General features: G+C 35.1%; 1 protein-coding gene across 1 annotated transcript in view; it reads left to right on the top strand.

The window, feature by feature from the left end:
* LOC135223627 (neuron navigator 3-like) overlaps positions 1-23362 on the top strand; it is a 451104-nt gene that overhangs the window by 226848 nt on the left and 200894 nt on the right. The window contains exons 4-5 of the mRNA XM_064262246.1: positions 17549-17676; positions 18170-18271. Of these exons, the coding sequence (XP_064118316.1) occupies positions 17549-17676; positions 18170-18271 (230 nt within the window). The remainder of the gene's footprint in view (positions 1-17548; positions 17677-18169; positions 18272-23362) is intronic.

Below are 23362 nucleotides of genomic sequence, written 5' to 3'. Positions count from 1 at the left end.
CACCTTACCAGTAATTTGTTTGTGACACTTTTCGAAGGTATAACATTTGGGCCAGGGTGAGAATATTAGATTGCGAAATAACTAGAGGTAATTGCGAGACGTAACATAGTTTAAGATTTCTCAAACAAGCTTTGGCGTTTACAAATATTGTTACGCGTACAACTGGCACTTATTCTTAAGTCAGACTGATCTTCACCAACCTCTCTCTCTCTCTCTCTCTCTCTCTCTCTCTCTCTCTCTCTCTCTCTCTCTCTCTCTCTCATGAAATACGGATGTACCCGTACCTTAATTCCATTTTCCTGCTAAGTAGATAAGATATAATTCATCTCTCAATAATGACTTCAAAATAATAATTACAAATAAAGTAGCCCGTCCAAGGTTTTTGGGGAACACTTTCTACATTATTATATCGTTTTTCATAATCTTAAACAGAGATAGAAACAATATAATTGTATCCGCTTTAGAATAATTTCAGATAGATTTTTAAGATTTACACACACACACACACACACACACACACACATATATATATATATATATATATATGTGTGTGTGTGTGTGTGTATATATAGATATATATATATATATATATATATATATATATATATATATAATATAGCTACACATCACTTTTGAGGTCAAATGCGTGAGTGCACTGTTACGAAATGCACAAATCGCTTTGGAGTATGTAGTTTGTTTTTGGATTGATCTACTTCTGACATCTAAATTTACCTTTTTCGCCTTGTCTTGATGTTGTACTCCTTTGTACTTTGGATGTAAATGTGTTCATTTTGTAAGTTTCGTAATATCATCATCTGTTCACTTACGGGATTTTATTGTCCTGTTGATACTGCTGCTGTGTTGTTTGGTTATAGAGATTTTTTTTATTAATCCAGTGCTCATAGACAACAGCCTAGAAACCATTTAACATACAGTTGTCTGATGTAGATAGAGCGCTATATCTTAAGGTCCAAGTGACCACCCATAAATTTTTCTTCAAGAGGATTGTGTTTTGGCTGTAGTTTAAGGCCATTTCAAGTAAGGGAACTTATCAAAGAACGAAAAATATCCTGGTATATATAGCTGGTGAATAAAGTTTATGGGAGCTAGTGCTGTTGAATAACAACGCTCTCTCTCTCTCTCTCTCTCTCTCTCTCTCTCTCTCTCTCTCTCTCTCTCTCTCTCTCTCTCTCTCTCTCTCATTTCAGTTATGTGCAGTTTCGTGACTAAAAGAATAACTCGTCTTCCCACTTTTATGGGATTCATACATCCAATAATCGCGGTTGCCTAAAGTACATTGCTATCAATGCCAGTTCCTGCCACCTGTTTTCGGACTGCCTATCATCTTAAACGCCATTTGCCCTTCCTCTTCCCCCAGCCTATGTTTGCGTACCACTTGTAGACCGCTCCATCGCTCCGCTTTAATTATGTTTATCCTTTTTCAACTACAAGTATAATCAACTCTTATTGCAACTTGCCTTGCCATGGCATCTTTGCTTTGCTTTGTCTCGTCTGTAGGTAAAGATAAGTCTCGCAATGTGGCCACATTCGTGAGAAACATCAGAGCATCTGGAGTGAAAGTCACCATCAGGCTAGATTTTCGTCTCGGTATGATATTCAGTACTAAATTTCTCGAGGTCTTGTGTTCGCCAGCGTTCGTGCTCAATGTTCTTTATAAACGCCATTTCTCGGTGTCTTGAAAGCCCTATCAAATGGTATATTAGACCACAGTCCTCTCGGCCAAACATTCTTTGGCGTTAATTGAAACCAATTCCAAATGGCTTAGGTGTGCAGTCAACCGTAGTGGACTCGAGTTACGGAGGGACGCCTGAAATATTGTATCATAAATTCGATGATCACGTGGTCTCGCGTATACATTCTGGCCTCTCTTGGCTCTTGATTTCTCCTGGAGGTCGAGAGGCCTTGGCTATTCTGCGTCATAAATTCGAATTAGAAGTCTGTTTAGAATTTGAGGTCTGTAGAACACCTGAGAGAAGAGGCTTTTGTATTCGTCAGTTGGGTAGGGGTTAGAGATATAAACCCCTGAGGAGTTGTCATGAAATTGAGATCATCTGGAAAAATGAAGAGTTTATTGACTTCTTATTTACCGCTCGTGACGATGGGTTGCATTTGTAATTTTTTAAAACTATATATATATATATATATATATATATATATATATATATATAGATAGATAGATAGATAGATAGATAGATAGATAGATAGATAGTTTGTGCATAATGTCTAAACTCCCAGGTGCATAGATTTAAATATCGGTTAACAGCGGTAGTTGTATCAATATGCAGATGGAAAGTGAGAAAGAAAGGGATGTTCGGGCAACCGGCATTGATCTTTTTGTTAATCTCCCTTAAAAGTCGATGACGATAAGAAATGCAGACAGTGGTCTTGGAGGGAAAGGGAAGCAGACTCTTGATTAGTACAAGCTAGGATCGATCCAAGTTGTATCTTGAAGCAACATTATGTATCTGCGGCTTTCTAATGGGCTCATTAACGTCTGCGCTTGACAGCGCCTTTCATACACGGCAAAGGAGCTCTTGCCCACTTAGGCATTCTTCATATATTTAACGGTTTCTCTCTTTCCTGCATTCGTTCATCAAGATGAAAGGAATTTAATTATTTGGTGTGTTGTCCTTTGTCTTTCAGCTTCAGCAAATTCATTAACTGCTACTAGCCGCTACGTTAGGTTTTCATTTGTGAAAATTACAGTTTTTGTTTGATTTTAGAATGATGTTTATTTATCGAGAGAGAAGACTAGGGCTTATTGTTCATTACAAATGTGGCAGTTCATTTAAAGTGTGACTCTTACAAATCTGAATTTTAAATATCTTAACAAAAATTGGTTTTCCGCACAACATGAAGGCGTTGTGAGACTAATATCCTCATATTGTACACGTTACGTTGCTCTCTCTCTCTCTCTCTCTCTCTCTCTCTCTCTCTCTCTCATGGAAGTTCATTACATCCCCTAGGGTAGAGAGGTCGTCAGACTCGTTTAGTTTTAGTCAGTAATTAGTTTGTACAATATATATATATTAATATTATATATTATATATATATATATTATATATATATAGATAGATATATATATATATATATATATTATATTGATATATATGTGTATATAATATATATATAGTTATGTGTGTACGTGTTTGTATGTATTTATATACACATTTTTAAGATGTGGGTATGATGTGTCCGCTGGCTAACAATACACATGTATGCCCTGTGATTCTTATACTTGAAGATGTGTATGCCTTTAGGGTCAGCCCAAGGTGTGTCCAGGTCACATTCTTCGGGAACAAGGAGGGTTCGTATTGCCTAAGTGATTTGCTTTCACAAAAAAACTTTCTTCTTTTCCGTCAGTTTTACCACTCGGGATTTGGGAACAGCTGCGAGCATCTATTCTTGTGATGTCTATGAGATTTCGGTGGAAACATAGGTTTCGAATGCTGAATTTATTATTCTTTTTTGTGTGCATTTTACTGCCAGTTTTTTTTTTTTTAATTATTATTGAGAATTATTATAGTATATTATTCTATTATTATACTTCTTGTAGATATGTTTGGACAACCAAATAACTGTAGTTTTGTAACCAGCTGATTTAAAGTGGTTATTCACTGTTGCTGTTTATGAGGTAATGGAGAGGGGTTTGATAAGGTTCTTTTGACCATGTGACCGTTAGACCGCTGGTGAGGGCTGCATGACGGCAAATGTTAACTTTTTTTTTCATATCTTTCAAACAATGCCGTTGGCCACCATCCAGAAGTTTATCTCACAATAACCATGTGGTTTGATCTGGGAGGCCTCCTGCGGGCGCCTGTTCGATATTTTGTGATCATAAAGTCTCGCTAATGGAATTTATCTGCACTTTTATCAAGGATCAGAGCAGGAAGTACCGCTTGGAAGTGGTTTTTAATGTAGTTGTCAGTAACTTTGTCTGCTTATGGAAGTTTGTTTTCGCTACAACTAACAGTCATTCTTGTCTTTCCTTTTCCTTCTTTTTTGATCTCTCTCGTTTACCATGGGCCTAGGATAAATGAAAGTAATGTAAAATAAATGTTCCCCCCCTGAGGAATCGTTTCTTTCTGTATGCGGCCCTCCCTTTTAGAATGCCGGACACTTGAGCTGTTTAGCTGTGCCTTGTTGAATTAGCGCTTATTGTGGCAGATGTTATTGTAAATGTTCCTTTGTTGAGGTTAGTTACTAGGCTAAACTGGAGCAATTTTACAAGCCACTGGCTCCAGATGGTTGTTTTCAAACCAGAATACGAATGTGCTAGTTTACATTTTGAAAAACCTGATAAGATTCATAATTTAACTTATGAAATTGAGAAAGTTGCGCACGATAAAAGAATTCACATTACGAAATGTTGTCGATATATTTAAGAGTGGGAACGAAGTTATTTTCCTACATTTGATTTTGAAAATTTCCAGCTTGCAGCTGCCAAGATCAAGGATTTTGTTAAGAATTTGTTTGGTGAGAAATTTCAGGAAATATTATTTGGTTTAGGTGTCTAACTGTACCTGGAAGACACATATGATATTCATTTATATATTTGGGGAGAATAAAATGGTCTGCATTTTAGTGTTTTTTGCTTTGCTCTTCCTGCCCGAAAGCAAGATCCTTGCAGTTTCTTTCCGAGACATATGGGGTGTTTATTTCATTATCTTCTTATTTATTGGTTATTTCTCTGCAAAGACAAGGTTCCAGATTTGTGTGTTTTGAACTAGACTGTTTTTCCACCTTCAGTATCACTCTGTCAATCCTCAGTCAGACATAATTTCTATTAGCTAAAGCGTGTATTTGCTGCAAAGAAACACCATGAGATGAAAGTAATTATTTTCCTAAGCCCATTTTTTTCTCAAAGTCAACCGAATGCTTGACATATTTGAGCGAAAGTGTAGAACCTTATTCTTAGCTCTATTTTTTTCTTTTTTCATGGGACCTTAGAACCGGTTAATTTTGTATTAGATATCATCTAAAGTAAAGCTGTGAGCCTTCACATTTGTACGTTAGCCTTCGGTGTTGAATGTCATTTGCTACCAGTCACGGTAAAAGTAGAAGGGTTCATTCATAAAATGGACCTTTCGTGTGTGGCAATGATTTCTTAATGTCCTGGGGTTTGTTATATGTTGTCATTAATGTATAAAAGCATGACCATTGGAAGGTCACATAATTTCCCCCTAAGTCATTAGCTTTTTCTATGAACACTACTATCTCTCTCTCTCTCTCTCCTCTCTCTCTCTCTCTCTCTCTCTCTCTCTGTGCGTGCGTCATCACTTCTTTTAAATAGTGATGGTTGGTCCAGCCGTTGTATAACATTACACGATTATTGTTAACATTGAGAGCGGACTTCTCTCTCTCTCTCTCTCTCTCTCTCTCTCTCTCTCTCTCTCGTCTACGTCATCACTTCTTGTGACTATTAATGGTTGGTTGGGTTCTGGTATCTCTACCATTGTCTACCCTTGTTGTTGGGGTGGGCAGTTTTTAGGCAGTTATTTGGAGAAGATAAAAGCGTTTTTTCCTTGGCTGGTTGATCGCTAAATCTCGTATGTTGTTGTGGGCTAGACAAGATGGTAAGATGATGCGGTGTTTTGCCATATTTCATTTTTTATTCATTTCTTTTTTATTTATAACAGACGGAAACAGCTTCTCTTGACATAGTGCAAGTCCTACAACAGCCCTGCTTTGAGAATATTATCATTAAGTATTCCTCTTAAATGTATATCACATTATTTCAGATGAAGGTTGTTTTGGATGGGATGCTTTCCAATTAATAGGTTAAACATTCAGAATATTCTCCGTTCAGTTAATTAACGTAATAGTAGAAAGGATAATGTCCCGTCTGTACTATAATTTGAAATGAAGATCAGATATTAGTCGTGTCACTTTATTGCTTGGAACTCTACAGAACATTTGGTTTTGATTTGTGGCAGCTGGAATTATTCGAACAAAATTGTGTATAGTCTTTTTCCCGTGAAATGTCCTTTTATTCAACTTGTCTCATAAATCGGCTGCTTTTACCTTTTCTGGTTGAACTCTCTTACTTTATGATTTAGTTAATACTTCACCAGGTATTTTCTCTAGAACATACCGAGACAAGATAGTTACCATACATGATAAACATATATTTGCATTTGCAGATCCCATATTTCCACTTTGATGATTTACCACGTTTTCCTCTTTTTGATAGATAGAAAAGACGTTGACAGTCCGTATTTGCTTCTTTTGTCATAGGGCTTTTCCCCCTTTCTTCACAGCTTGTGTTCCAAACTATGCGTTGTATCAGTTTCTGTACCATGCCTTTCACAGTGTTGAGTTTTCTCTCTTGAGGGTACACTTAAGCCGTATCTGGTATAATCACTTATTTATTTTTTAGCTGATAGTATATACTTACTGCTGCTGCTATTTTATCAATAATTCATAGGCCTGTTCCTGTTTGTTGTTTATTAGTATTTAATGACATTTGGTAAATTCAGTTCTACTGATATTTTTATTTCTAGCACATAGAAACTTGCTGGGTGAATTTATAATTTTTTTTACTTCGATTTTTAAGAATTTATGAATTTTGCGGTTAATAAAGATTATATTAACAGTAATAATTAGATTATCTTTTTTGCTGTTTTATTTTACTGTCGAGAACACCCGCTGATACTGTTATGTTCATCCCTTTCCCATAAAAAAATGTTATGAAACTTCTTTCTAATCGGCTTGGGTTGTTTGACGTTTTGTGATTCCCACCTGTTCAAACAGGAAACAAGAGTCACAAATCGTAGGGAACAGTGGCGCAATTCATGCTTCAGTATTTTACAGGGATATAACATCACCGATTATCTGCTCACATATACACCAAGACCTGTTTTATCTTCTCTTTGCTGTCAAGAAGCTTCGTTCATTGCTCTTTCTAGTTTCTTTTTCCAAAGATGGTGAGGATTGGGTTTTAATACATTGAATTAAAACACAGAAGTAGTATTCCGCTACTCCCTGGTATTAAGATTGTGATGATATAGCCAGACTTGTCAGTATACGAAGGGAAATAACTGTAAAAAATCAATACGATGTCACTAAATTTGTCAAAATTGTTGGGATCCTTCATACGTATGAACCATCGTCTGTCCCGGAGGTAACTGTGGCGTCCCAATTTTAGTTCCCAGAAAATCCACTCGTGATTCCATGAAATGGTGCCATTACTCTCTGCCGAAGAAATTCATCATAAATCATGAATCATTAAAGATCATTCAGGTTCCGACCTTTCACCATTTTCATAGTGCAGGAACTTATAAAAAAAAAAATTCCTTATAACTTTTAGCCTTAATTCTGCTACTCGATATCTTAATTGTACATCATTCTTTTTAAATTCCATGTTTAGTGTGTTTTAGTACATCTGTGCTAAGTCTTAGTGAATCAAATAATTTATCTTTATTAATATCACGGTGACTGTAGGTGTCCGTATTTATTACACCATTGATTTGCGTTTATAGGAATTACGCATCTTATAAATGATTCTGTCTCGGTTGCTATCGTCCAGTTCGTAAAATTTTATTTTATAGAATTCCACGAAACTGTTGTTTCATGCTTCGTATATCCTCTCCCTCAATGTACAAAGGTGTACTCTGCGTCGTCTTACTAATGGTAAGTATCCCTCAAGGTAAAGGACATAAATCTCGCTCTCTTTCTACTCCTTGACTATCGTTGCTTTTTGGTATATAAAGATAGTGCCAGTACTTATATGCAGCAAAAATTAATTCAGGATTGAGCCCCAAGCATTATTTTGTGATACCAGACGGCATTAAGCCGTAATTATTGTTTAATATTTCCCTGAATAGTGTTTTGAGTGATAGCCCATGTGATTATAAATGTTGTGTCTAATCTGTCTCGGTCTCAAGGACGCCATTCTCTCTGGTGTTTGTGTTCCAAATGGCAGAACCTTGTTGTCTGTTGCGGAAGAGATAATGCTGACACGTGACTACCAAGTGAGACACTTCAGTCGTGCTTGATAACCAGTGCTTTCATTCTTATATCTTTCCACCCTCTGATATCTTCTTTGTGTTCTTATTCCTAAAAAAAAAGACAACAATATCGTCCAGGTGGGCCACAATATTGTTCGTCCATCAGTCATCGTTCCACCATGTCAATGTAATCTGACTTTAGTCATTGGATTCAGTCATGCAGCTGCAACACAGTTTAGGGTCCGTGTTTGCCTGCTCTCTTTCATTGATTTTAGATGATGATTGTCCTTTCATTTTTTCACTCTTCATTTCCTGCAGTGTTTTTATTTGTCCTCGTGCGCGTGTTTTATGCAGTTTCCGTTTGTGGGCATGAATCATGAATTGCTTTGTGATGAACCCATATTTTCTCTCTCTCTCTCTCTCTCTCTCTCTCTCTCTCTCTTTCTCTTTTAAGGAAGAACCCCTGTGTGCAAGGCGTATCAAGATCACGTGACCTCCCGGAATGTGCGGGAGGAAGCTCCATTAATTATCCGTTAATTAGGTAATTGAGCGTGTCGCAACAGTGCCTTGGGGACCGCAGGGAATTAACGAGCCCTTGTTGTCTTCCAACTGACTCTCAAGTTTGTCCCAAAGAACCAACAACCGGAACCGAAGTTTACTTCAGACAGCACACCTCTTGTGTTTTGTATTGGAAATCAGCGGCTTCTTCGGTGCATCCCCTTGAGGCAATTTCACGACCAATTGCAATGCTCCTTCAAACCAAAACTTGATGGGATGCCGTCGTTCTTCCTTGGGGCAGGATAAGTGTATCCTTTGCTGCCGGTGGGTAATAAATCTCGCCGGCGCGTCGGTGAGCAGGAGATGTGGAAGCATTCAGAGAATGCGTGAACCGAACATTTAAAAGAAAACATTGAAAAGGTTTTAAAAAGAACCGGTATCTCATCTTAAAAAGAAAACGAATGCAGGCAGTTTCATGAAACTTGAAAAGATGAAATTATAATGGAAAGTTGCGGAAAAGTTCAAAAGAAAGTTCAGTTAAAAATTCAGTCTAAGTCGTAAGTTAACTGAAAATCATTTTCTAAACAATTCTAATCGATTAACTAAAAGATTAGAACTGGCTAGTTGCATAGTCACAGTTTTCATCACTTTAGGAATTCTGATGGAGAGAGAGAGAGAGAGAGAGAGAGAGAGAGAGAGAGAGAGAGAGAGAGAGAGAGAGAGAGAGCATAAAATATGACTTGGAAAAGTTTTTAATCAAACTGATATTGTTCTAAAAAAAATAAAATGAAAAAATAAAATATACCCAACCAAGCTAACGGTGAGATAACGGGAAAACAGGTTTTTGAAATACAACCTCTGCAGCTCCTGCCTTCATTACCTTTTGTTATTTCTACGTTTATCTCCTAGTGTCTTTATATTTCGTTCATGTTTCTTGACGCTGCGTTCATGTGTATCATACTCCGAATATTTTTTGGCATTTAATATTCTGAATCGATGGAATGTTTGTATTTTTAATTTCCTTTGCATACAAAACAAGTATGTGTTGCATGATAACGTCTGAGAGTTGGGGAGGAAGGTATTACATTTTTTTAGGTTATTTTGTGTTTGATTTTATTTCTTCTACTTCGTTAATGAACAGTTGTGGCTTTCTCAAACTATTCAGGAGATTGAAAGTTATTAAGTTCATCGACCAATGCAGATGTTAATCATTTTCCCGTTGTAATATTGCCCGGTTTCTGCCATTTCATTTTAGAAAAATAAAGTTGGTATGCTGTGACTATTACTGCTCGATCCAGAAAAAAAAAATGTACCCTTGAGAAGAATTTTTTCGTCAAGACGAACAGCAGGATGTGTTTTTTCCTCCATTTATTTATTCTTTTTTTTTTCAATACGACAAAGACCTGATTTACCGCCGATTAGATTGCATCTAATCGCATGAAATTGAGCACGCAAGTCTTGGCGAATGTCATGACTGAGCTCGCGTGTGAATGGGAGTATATAGGTAGTCTTGTGTGCTTGCAACGTTCGTAAAACGTCGTGTGGTGGAATTCACCCAAATCTATGCTGATGCCTGTCATGACAATTGGTGTTATCTTGACAGGTTTATATTCACTTCATTGGCATTATGTGCGTTTATTGTTGAAGACAAGTGTAGCTAATCGCGTTTTTGATGGAAGTGAAAAGATCCATCGCCAAGAATAATATCTAATGGTTCAAGAAGTATATTATATATATCGGGAAGTATATATATTTTACCTGGAACCGGAGGGAATGTAAAGTAAAAAAAAAAAAAAATTTAATTCTCTCTCTCTCTCTCTCTCTCTCTCTCTCTCTCTCTCTCTCCTTCTTCTTCTTCTTCTTCTTCTTCTTCTTCTTCTTCTTCTTCTTAAGCCGTAAATAAGGTTGCTTCTGATAAATAAATCCATTTTTCTTAAACAAAAATTGGATTTTAATCCTTTTTTGACGGTAATGATGTAAATTATTTCGGTTTTACTAATATCTTTTCTTCATTGAAGATACAGAGAGAACTATTCTCCAATATCCTTAAAATGTTTCAGTACTCCTCTACGTTTCGAAAGGAAACTGTCAGTGCTACACTACTCTAGAAGAGCTTTATGAGTGGTTACTCTTTTCTTAAAGAATCTTCTAGTACTTTCAGTGTGTGCGTGATTGTCGTCTACAGTTTGAATACTTTTTGTTCGAGAAGAAAGTTGTTTTCCCCAATTGTCAGATGTTAGGTCAGCGCATGACCTTGCTCCTTACTGGATCCATGCCTTGGTCCATGAGTAGCACAAACTAACCAGTACTGCTTCAGGTTATTTATGCAAATTGTAAATTGCCCTCACCAAGTACACCTCTTCACGTAGTTACTGATAATCTCCGTAAGTGGGTATTGTTTAGTCTAGTTTTTATTTCTGCTGCTAATCAGTATTGAATGATCATGAATTTGTTCTTAAATCTAGTGAATGTTTTAGAAATGGAGTTTCAGATGTCCAGTGGGTGTTATCAAAAAGAAAAATACTAAATGTGGTTTCCTTTGCACCCTTAAAGAAATGGCCATGCACACTCAGAGGGGCTGTTGGATATTAAGTAATGGATATTTGACAAGGATTTTTCATTTTTGTCACTAGTAAATTCTTGTCGATTATGTATTTATAGAGGTCAGCTCTGATGATTTTGGGAAAATGTGTTTCAGGAGTTTCATTATTGGGGCGATTAAACATGTAAGTATCGTAGGCTACCTTTTGATGGAAATAGCACGTGAGACGTTCTTTTTTTTGTTTTTTGTGTGGCGGTTAATAGACTTAGGATTTCGTCCTTTTTATGAATGCTTACGCTCTTGGTTAGCTGTACTCCAAGGTTTGCTGCTTCTGTGCGGTTTTTATTTGGAAGTAAATATGAAAACATATTCTCTTGAATATCAACGCACTCTTTCCAGTACTTTAATGCACATATTGTATGTGTGTTGTATACATCAAATTAAATTATTCAACTGTTCTTTGTGCTCTTTGTTGAAGTGAGATCCAGACTCAGTGAAAAGTGTCGAGGTTTTTGCAAAGCGAACTATTTTGCTCCCTACAGGTTCTTCCTCGAGGAAGACACGTTACACTTTGAACTGCCTGGGGATTTTCTATTTAACTCAATAGCTTTTGCAGCTCTTTATGGCGTTGCATGACCAAGCCGTGATGTGCAAGAGATTGGTTTAGTTTTTTGTCGTTATTGCTCATGAGAAAGAGGATTTTTTTTTTTTCAACTTTGCCTGGTGTTTCAGTTTCTGTATTTTAAAGGAACATCGTATCTCCGCTAAGTAAAAAACTTTTTTTTCATTACGTTATAGTGTTGCCCCAGATTATGTATGTATGAAGTACAAGGTGTTTCTTCAATTAGAGCTTGTAGCGATGCATTCGAGTTCGAGCTTCCAACTTAGGCTATTAGTACTAATGAGTTCGTGACTCATGCTGTGAGAAGTAATTTCCTGAAGTTTCTAAAACTAATTTTTAGAGATATCGTATTTTGTTTCAAATTCTTGAAAAGGGTGATAAAATGAGCTTTTGCCATACATCCTCTTTTCCATTGTAACTTGAAAGTGTGACTAACTAGTATCTAAAGAAAAACATTTCAAAGATTTTTGGGTGACGATTAGTGTCCTGACACCGAAGCTCATTTTTTAAAGTCAAATGTCCACTTGTCTGTTTTGCCAGCCAGCATGCAATACTTGAACGCTGACAGGCGGCTTAACACACGCACAGTTGGTGCTAGTTATCATTCTAGTTAATGAACAGTTAACATTCAAGTTTTAATAGTGATGCATTATTTGCAAAGTTAATTTTGTCTTTTAATAATTTTGAAGTTTCTTGCTTTCTAGAAATAACGTAACACAAGTAGAGAGGAATAAAGGAGATTTATTTTTTTTTTATTTTTATCTCTTCACGTGTGAAATGTTTATTCTTCCTACATTAATTTTTTTTAAAGTAGGGCGTTTCATTATTAGCAAATTTTTAAATATCGGAGGAGATCTTGAAATATGTAAATATTGACACGATTGAACCTGGGAGACATGAATGACGTTTAGCGTTAAAGTAAATCGTTCTATAAATATTGTTTTTTTTTTTTTGGGTAGTTTTGCAGTTTGCTTTAGCTTTCCGTTCCTGTTATGTTTCACTGTGTGCATCACACTGAGATTATTCCTGCGTGTGTGAATTTATGTTTCTGTATGCCAGGAGCACGTTCCCACGGATATAAAGGGTCTTGCTACCGCCTGTTGGTTGTAACCAATCATTCAGTTAACTCGATGAACATTATTCCATCCTTTGCTCTCGTTTGGATTGCGCGCAGGATATTCTATCAAATCTGGTTTAGTTAATGTGTCAGCTGGCATTTCTCTTGAATTTGATATATTTACGTTGTAATGATTCGGTCACTATATTACACACAAACACCTGAGCAAGAGAAACTAATATGACGGACATTGAAATGGCTTAAAAAAAACACACAAATGTACTATATATGTTTAAATACACACACGTATATATATATATATATATATATATATATATATATATATATATATATATATATAGATATAATATATATATATATATATATTGAGATGTCAGCAGAATGGAAGAAATTGCTCATCGCTAATACATATGAAGATCAGAAGACCGCAATTGAATAAGATATATATATATAATGCAGTCAGTTCTGGAGTCTTGCTTTCCAAATGTTCCGGCTTTCTGCTGACATATCTTAAATTCAGGTATATCGCTTTTAATGCTATTCCCTCTTATTTTATATACCAATTGTTCCTTTAATTTGTCTCTCTCTGTAGGCTTATTTCCCTTTGCAGCACTCTTGGGTTTATAGTCTGTAAACCTTAATTATAAGTTTTTTCGGTTATGAATGAAAGAAAGAAAGGTATCCTTATGCCTTATATATATATATTATATATAATATATATATATATATATATATATATATATATATATATATATATATATATATATGTGTGTGTGTGTGTGTGTGTGTGTGTGTATATATATATATATATATATATATATATATATATATATATAATATTATAATATATATAGATATATAGATATATATCTATATATATATATATGAATAATTATCACATCGAACCGTGATCCAATTACATATATCAATTCAAGCTACAAATGTCCTTTAATATCTAAATTCACTTTACCTCCCAAATGATATATTTTCATATATGTACCGAAGGGGAATTTTTTTTAATTGATAATAATTTCGTCCCCCCATGGGATCGAACCACCGTCCAAGTGGACGGGGACGAAATCAGGACAGTCAGTGACGCTATCCAAGCGTCTCTGTTGGCTGATTGTATAGCGTCACTGACTGTCCTGATTTCGTCCCCGTCCACTTGGACGGTGGTTCGATCCCATGTGGGGACGAAATTATTATCAATTAAAAAAAAAAATTCCCCTTCGGTACATACTATATGAAAATATATCATTTGGGAGGTAAAGTGAATTTAGATATTAAAGGACATTTGTAGCTTGAATTGATATATATATATATATATATATATATATATATATATATATAATATATATATATATATATATATATATATATATATATATATTTATTGTGACGAAGTGGCCTAGAGTATCTGGGTCTGGATACCATTAATACTTGGTGCACGAAGTAGTCAAAGATCTGTGTCTGGACACCATTAATGTTTGTTACCCCAAATTGCCAAGTATCTGGTTACTACACTTACCATTTGTACTTGATAGTACAAGAGACCCTTTTATTCCTGGGTCTGGGACACCCTTTGTACTTAGGGCACAGTTTGTTCAATTACCTGGTTATTACTTACCTCACTACAGGCAGACACCTGACTCATCACAAATACTAAACGACTAAATACTCTAAAGGTAAGAGTGAGCTCTTAAATAACTGAACAGTCAAGAAAACAATCAGTCTAAGTTCATTAAAATAGGTGTGAGGTAATTTTAATTAAAGGGCATCACTCCTGCTACAATTTAAAATCTAAGTATTTCCCTGATTCTGTTTTATTTGTGGGAAACGTCGCAATTATCACTCTGTGTTTCTACCTAAACAAAAATAAAATATAATACTTAATTGCTTTATACTGGTTTTGTAATAAAAATGCTCATATAAATTTTAAATATAAAATTTTATTTCTAAATTCAAAATTTATAAGTGAAATTCACAATCTCAGGGAAATTGTTATTACTTGAAAACAAAAGTTTAATTAATTCTTGAATTATTTATTAAGCAAAATTAAATCAAAGTTTATCAAGAAAATTAATTAAATTAAATCATAAAGCAATAATTAACTTTGAAATGAATTCAATAAGTTACAAATTCACTTGCAAGTGTTAAATTTCAACAATTACACAATAGGATATTATTCAAACTAATTAAACAAAATAAAGACAATGCAAAAACATAATGCATAATACGAAAACAATTAAAGCATTGACAGTACAAACATTAAGCATATAAAATTTGGATATGTCAAAAGAACAAAGCAAAAGATAAATGTTTAAAAATGATAAAACCTCGAAGTGCACTTCAAAACATTTGTAAAAATACCTTATACACAGCTGCAGCTTCCATCAAAAGGCCTGTTACAATTTTACACTTTTTCACTATTTTCGTGGGCGCCTTCACGAACCTAACTGAAATAATACTATGTTCAGATTCCACAAACAACACATACTTTACTAAGAAATGAGGGACCAGCTCGTTACGTTAAGTTACTGAAACAGCCTCGCAACCGAGCGAGCGAGAGAGAGAGAGAGAGCAATATTAAACTCTCTAACGCACGCCGCAATGTCTCAAAAGCGAATCAATGTTTTATATGCGTAACTATGCTTATCACGGTGGATGGGGGTAGTTGGGCGTACACGTCCGAGTCGAAAACATATTACGTCATCTCTATAGGGGCATCAAGAAAGGGGCCTCTTTGACTGCGTTCGCATATGTCTATGAATAAGGCTCCCTTGCGTTCCGTTACAGGCCCGACCAGGATGATAAAAAATTAGCTTAACTCATCTATTTTCAAGGGGTTGAATAACAGTGGGGCCTGGGAGGTCTTATGCGTGTTTGCACTAATAAAGAAATCAGCTTAGCTAAGACATTCTCAAAGTGTGACAACATCCCTCTTCAAAAGGCTTATGAGCTTTCACTCTCTCTGTCTTACATACTTAAAAATGAAAAAGTGGTGGATCACTTTAAGACATGTTATCTTTAAATTTGGGAATCCGAACACACCAAAACATACATTTCATAACTTATAAAAGAGTAAAAGTGTTGACTTCAGAAAGCCGGATATGTAGTTGCAATGCATGGTTTCATTGCCATGGCTAAAATACAAAAGTTATAGCAATTTAAATCAACACATATGACTCAGCAAATAATATAATTATAAAAAAAAATATATGCAAAAAATATAAACGTAAAATTATCATCAGTCTAACGCCTCAAATATGGAAACTGAGTCATCATATTTTGAGACGTTAGGTTCTAATTTCACGTTTATATTTTTGTATATAAATATCTTTATTATTATTGTTCTTTGACGAGTCTTATGTATTGATTTTAATTGTAATAACTTAGTATTTTAGCTCTGGTGATAAAGCCGTCTTTGAAACGTTGGCTGCAAATAAACTTGAAATATATATCGACTACTTTTCGTCCCTGCTGTAAATGTATAATATATTATATATATCTCATATATATTATTATAATTATTAGTATAAATATTATTATAGTTATATCTATTATAATAATAATGGATCCGATATGAAGAGGAGATGGAGAGAGAGAGAGATAGAAGAGTGGAGAGAGACGGCGAGGTACGGAGAAGGTCGAAGAAGACGATGAGGGGGGTGAGGAGGGAAGAGAGATAGGAGAGAGACAGCACCCCCCGAGAGCGAGAGGAGAGAGAGGAGAGAGAGATTTAGAGTGAGAGAGAGAGAGAGTACACAAAAAGAAAAAATGCAAGATTCTTTTAACGGCAGACTATCACCATTCAACTCAAAAGAGACGTTGCCTGGTGCCGTCCAATTAGAAATTAAGCTCATTAGCGGCACACAGTATCTCCATAGTAGAGCTGCCCTTCATATTTCCAAAGGGTTGGCATCCAATCTCGCTTTTCGCTAACTTCAAAGCAATTCACTGTCCGACTGATAAGGTTTATTTCGATTAATTAGATTACTAAACTTGCGGTGAAAATTCATGAATGGCTGCAAAGGAAAGCCAGCTAGAAGGAAACGAAGACGAAAATTGGGTTACCGCAATCAGCTGATGATTTACGGCCAAGTATCAAAGAACCGGACGCTCAAAGAGATACCAATATTACCATCCAGAGGCCACCGCCGGCGGAGATGGCTCGATTTTATTATCTCCGCCGGGGAATCATGATTTTCCCTGGTTAGCCTTTCTGTTCGTTGAGAGCATTGCTTAATATGATTAAGGATACGGTGCCATTAAAGTTTATGCAAAGGATGGACCAAATTACTCTTCCTGCTCATTTCTTTCTTTCTTTCTTTCTTTCTTTCTTTCTTTCTTTCTTTCTTTCTTTCTGCGAGAGATTCCTAAAATAAATTTTCTGCGAAGGATGAATCTTATAGTTGTTACTATCTCTCTCTCTCTCTCTCTCTCTCTCTCTCTCTCTCTCTCTCTCTCTCTCTCTCTCTCCTTCCTTTCTTTCTGCGTGAGCTTCCTAAATTCAGAATACATATCTACCATTTTACAAATTCTGAAATGGCCCCCTCTCCTTTTTTTCTCATAATTAACTCTCTCTCTCTCTCTCTCTCTCTCTCTCTCTCTCTCTCTCTCTCTCTCTCTCTCTCTCTCTCTCTTCTTTCAAATGTGATATTTAATATGATTATACTTAGAAAAAGATTTTATATCTCAATAGGATTGTTATAAAGAGGGAAAGGTTTGAAAGTATTCTTCATATGATAGCCAAGGTGTGACGTCTATTGTACTAGTTACCCATAATTGATATATATTGATCACGTTTTCTTTAATGGCACTCGTTTTCTTTGTTTCAGTTGGACAACATTAACTCGTCCTTGGCTTACCTTGGCAGCGTCGGGGTGGCCTTGGACGGACTCACGGCCAAGGATATCAAGGACGGAAACCTCAAGGCAATTCTTTCATTATTCTTTGCCTTATCAAGGTGCGTATTTCGAACGGGGATTGGAAACATCTTGTAGTTGTTCCCGCTGTTTAACTCACTTAGTAATCATTATCAGGAACAAATAAGTTTTTCTCTTTATTACCTATTATTTTAGCAATATCAAACTCTACATTGTGGGCTGACATATCTTTCTTCAAGTTTCGTGTTATGCACAGCTAGCTTTCTAAATGGTTCGATTTTCTTTGTTTATTCAGGGAAAGTTTCATAACTAATTTTCTTTCCCATCAGTTATTATCCTTTTTAAATGGTCAAGATTTATTAATATTGTCAAGAGACTGAGTTACTGAAACAAGTCTCGATTGACTGTATTGAGAGAAAACTTTTGTATGTCTTGTTTTATATGCTTTATCCAAAAAGTAATTCATTTCCAGTAATCCGTATTATGATATATATTGGTATTGTGTTTTTCTGAAGATGGCTACAAAATTCTGAAGATTAACCCTAAACTATCGCCTCTTCATATTCTTAACAGATACAAACAACAACAAAAGCAAGCCCAACAGGAACGGAAGGAGCTAGAGAAGCTTCGAGAGAAAAAGCTCGAGAGCGAAATGGTAACGACAGCTGCATCAAAGTGAGTAGAAATCCTACAATGTCGTTTTTTGTACACTTTGTCTGGTTATTGAATTTATCCACCCAATCGAAAATAATGGACCTTGTATGTTGAGCGCGGAGGTACAGAATATTAAGGTTACCCAAGAAATCTGAGCCATTTTCTATAAAGGGAGCTTCGGATACGTTTTCCATCTAATGGATTTGTAGGAGTAACTAGTTTGGGGATTTGCGTTGACGCTTGTTGTGTATGAACTGGGTCGTTTATTCAATACTGTCGCATTGTATTCTTATTTAATAATTTTAAAAATTTTGTTAATGATACTTTAATTTAATTGAAAGTAAATTAAATTTTACAAAAATATAGTTTTCCTTTTTATTATTATTTTTAAATCTATATGAAGGAATAAAAAAAGATACGCTGAATTCAGGAGACGTCAGCAGAAAGCTGCCTTAAACTTTTACAGATCAGAAGACCCTACAACAGAACTAGGCAAACTATTCCACATTTTAGTTGTAACAAAAATAACTCTCCTTGCAAACTGAGTAGTATTAAACCTGATGCAAGAAAAAAACTACTAATTTTTTGCAGCAACAGTGCTGCGAGAAAAATAGCCAAGTCAGGTAAAGAAGAGTATAGAGGATGTTTAACGTTTTAGTACATTCTGTGCAAATAACATAAACCCACTTTACATTATGCCACGGTTAAAATAAACTTGATAGATGACATAACTTTATTCAAGAGTTTGAGAAGAGGGTCAGCACTGAAAGCCACACTGGAGAATAGTACACCAAACAAGGAAGGAGAAAAGACTTAAATAATTTATATGTAGTAGCTTCATCGCGTATCATTCGAAAAAATACTTCCGCAATATACCAATTTTTTGAGAGGCAGAGTAAGCAACAATACTGACATTTAGAGTCGTATGACAGACCTAAGTTACTGAGAAGGAACAACAACTAGAAGAATAGCCTCATCGGCGTACTCAATCAGTTTGTTCTCCAAACCTTGTCATTTGTCACCAGTATAGATAATAAACAGCAAAGTTCCAAGAACATCTGAGAAATATCTAAAACGACAGTACTAAAGCAATTATACTGGCCTTCAACTCAGACCCTTTTGGTTTTGCCTGCTAAGCATTCATTTAAGATATACGTAGAACTCTGTAAGACTGTGGATATTGACATATGCGCATCGTAAGTGCTAAGGCCTTTACGAATACCAAAAATGCAATGCTGGTAGCAAACCTATAAAGACACTTAGAGAGTACTTTTTCTCATACCACTGAGGCAAAAATGTCAAGATGAAAATAATGCATTGTGCCCTTAGAATTCTTGATGAAATTTCTTCATTAAATATGTGCTTTATTTGATAGCGAATTTTGAGATTCCCCTTAGATTCCCCGTAATTCCGTTCTTTGATAAATGAACAGGCCCTTTAAGGCGGCTTCATTTTTTCAATTTGCTATAATCAAAATTTTTTTTTATTTGGTGTTCACTACATTTTTGTTTCTTTTTTTATGCAGTCAAAATATTAAAAGCTTCTTCATCTTTTCTTTTTTCTTACAGTTTTCTAATACACAATCATACGAGTAAATGATGACTGATTATATATGCTATTCATGTTTAGCGTTTGATTATATATACTGTATATATATTATATATATATATATTATATATATATATATATATATACTTATATTATATATATATATATAATATATATATATATATATATATATATATTATATTATATATCATATATATATATATTTAATATATATCATATATATATATATATATAATTATATATATATAAGTCATATTTAGCTGTTGAGTGTTTATCTTATCACAGGTACTGTTATTCCATTCAGTCATATTTCGGTCTGGTCGTAGAGATGTGGGTCTTGAATGATTTTAGGCCTACGAAACATCTGCATAATTGTGTTGACATTTGATTGACATGCAAATTAGATTGCATTCCGTTTCGGATGCTAAATTTGTTATCCCAGATGTCTTGAGAGCTCTCTCAAGGGGTTATTGTTCTTGTATTCAGATGCATTTTCATAATCGAAAGTGACGTATGTTCTTCTGGAAGGGAGTGTTAATTGTTGACGACAGTAGTAATTAACAATGACTGATGTTTCTCTTACAAGGGGGTTTGATTGTCCCCTGGGAATATTACAGGATAAACATGAACTGCCATGGTGTTTCCGTTGATATCGATTAATTTGATAAATTCAAGGAAAGCTGTCTTTGCTCTCTCTCTTCTCTCTCTCTCTCTCTCTCTCTATATATATATATATATATATATATATATATATATATATATATATATATATATATATATATATATATATATATATAAATAATGTTACGGTGTCAGTTCAGTATACAGAATTTTTATTGGGTAGTTTATGTTTTTCTTAACTGTATTCTTGTTCTTGTCCCTTGGAATGTTTCTTGTGTATTGTAAAAGTTGTGAATAAACAGAATCCGTTTCAATGAGAAATGATTGGTTACTTTAATGCTAAGTAGTGACCAAATAAACTAATATAAATATATAATTTTATTGTGCGCAGTGTATGGCGAAAACCACCTTCTGTGTGTAAATGCTGTTTTTCACAGTTCTTTTGTTTCAACGCGACGTGCTGATATTAGTATCCAACGCCTACAGAATGAAGGGACCCTGTATGCAAATGGATAAAGACCAGATCGCACGGATGCCTGTCCTGCGGAATTCCGTCACAAGACGGCTTCAAACCATTTCTTGAAACTTTTGAATAATCACCTGTAAAAGAGATTTAATGAAGACGGTGCGAAGAATTAGGTTTCTATAATTCAGATATAAAAATACAATTGTCAGTATATATACATATGTTAAAAAATCCAGGATGTTTCACTTCGATGTTCAAAAGGTTTATATACATGGTTACTAAAATATGCCAAATAAGATTAAACTAAAATCTTATAAATATCCTTACCGTCAGCGCCAACTGGTGGTCAAAAACAGTGAGTGGTATAGTTATTTGGGTGCCTTTAATTAAACTGCTCGTTTTACCATTATCGGTAACATTTAATGTTCGCCACAATCCTTGCGGGGAACGAACTTTACTACTCTCGAGTACAATAATATAGTTAATTAGCAGGGATTCTAATAATTGCTTGTTTTGTAATGGTAACCCTTGATTTCAAATTAATTTTAATTATTCAACATACCACATTATATATATATATATATATATATATATATATATATATATATATATATATATATATATATATATATATATATATATATATATATATATATATATATATATGTGTGTGTGTGTGTGTAAAGTAACTTTAGGCAATACGTATAAATTTAAAGATGAAATCCCAGTAGGTCTCAAATGTATTGGCATTAGTGTCTACTCTAATGCTTAGCGAGGTTTCAAATTAGTACACTGTAGTACGTAGGAAATTTTAATTGAGGAGCATACGCAGAAAGGAAACGACCTGAAATGGGCTGGTCACCTTTCCTTATGAGGTCGTAGGAGGAGAAGGAGCTTATGCGCGAAAGAGCGAAATGGTGTCCAGCCTTTCTTTACCTTGATTTTACAGCCGGAAGGCGCTGAGTACATCTCGCAGCAGCGATTGTTATCGGAGCGGCCCCGAGTCCACCTTAATATTATATCGCTGGACTCTAACAGGGGCTGAGTGTGTTGATTATGCGTTCTTGGGCGTTGCTGCTTTTTCCGTGGCAGTTTGTTAAACACACTTGCTGTTTGCTCAACTGCAGTGTAGTGGGTGGTTTGCACTCGTGTGAAAGAGATGCTCCCTGCGATTGCAATGTAAAATCAATGGTAAAGCATAAAGATAACTAGCCTAACATTGTCTCTCCCTCTTCTCGTATTCTTTCTCTTCTTCGACTTTGGAACGAGTGTGCAAGTATCCCCTTTAAATGATGATTTGTTAGATATCGAAATTTGTGTATTCCTTATCAGTGTTTTCATCAGTTTTCGTTGTCAATTTCTGGAAGGTAATTGCATCTTGGTGTTTTGAAGAGATAACTGATCTTTTTTCCATTCCTGCTTATTGATCAGAATCCTATTTGTATTTGGATGTCAATGGCTTTGCCATCTTCAGACACTTGTTTTTGTTCACCGCGTAGATGAAATTAGCGATACATTCTTCTTCCCGAATTGACCTGTGGCCGTAAAAAGTGAATCCGAGAAGGTATCGCTAAATCAGCCATTAAGCAACCCGTGTTTGGGCGTCTTTTATTTAAGGATTAGGATTAACAAAGGTCGCCACTCCTTAACCAAAGCACTAGCATCTCCTGATCAGAATTTAACCTCCTATACTATAACAAGATTTTTTTTTACCCCTAGCTCTTTATTTTTTTTTTTTTTTTTTTTCATGGTTTTAGATTTTTTTCAGCCCTGTCGTTGTAACATAATCGACAGTTCTTTTTATAATAAATCCGACTGACTGTTGTTTTGTTGTGTTGTTTTTAATTAACGTTTTGGTTTCTTCCTTTTATGAGATACACCATTACACACGAGACATAATATTTATTGTCTTTTAGTATTATATGAGTTAAATTGATGCATCCATTAAAATTCAGATCGTCTACTGGTTAGAATAAAAAAGAAAAGAAAGAGTAAATATAAAATTTACATCTAAATTTCTTGAAGAACCCACCCTCTGTAAATTTAAATAAAACAATTGCGATCGCTTTCCCTCGTGGATCACTGGAAAGAGAATAATTACCCTTATCATCAGGGCTATCACTGAGTGTGGAATCTTTAGTAACCAAAAACTTTCAAAAAGGATTGCAGCTGACCAGCTTTCAGTGTAGGCGTTTCGTCCCTTGCAGAAATGAATGACTGGAACGGACAAATAATAATTTACGTGAAATAGACTGCTATGTAAGAAAGTCTGTAAAATTGATATATTGTGTAAAATGGATGTTGACTATATCCACAATATATATATAGCATTTGCAGTCTACAGTTTTTGAGAGATACATAATGGCAGTTATCCATTTAGGAAAACTAGACTTTAGCCGCATTATACATATTTTGTTTATGATGCAAACAAAAAGGTTTTTTTACCCTGCTTCCTT

Source organism: Macrobrachium nipponense, chromosome 20, assembly GCF_015104395.2.
Source record: "Macrobrachium nipponense isolate FS-2020 chromosome 20, ASM1510439v2, whole genome shotgun sequence".
NCBI lineage: Eukaryota > Metazoa > Arthropoda > Malacostraca > Decapoda > Palaemonidae > Macrobrachium > Macrobrachium nipponense.
This window is presented reverse-complemented; position numbering and strand designations above follow the sequence as displayed.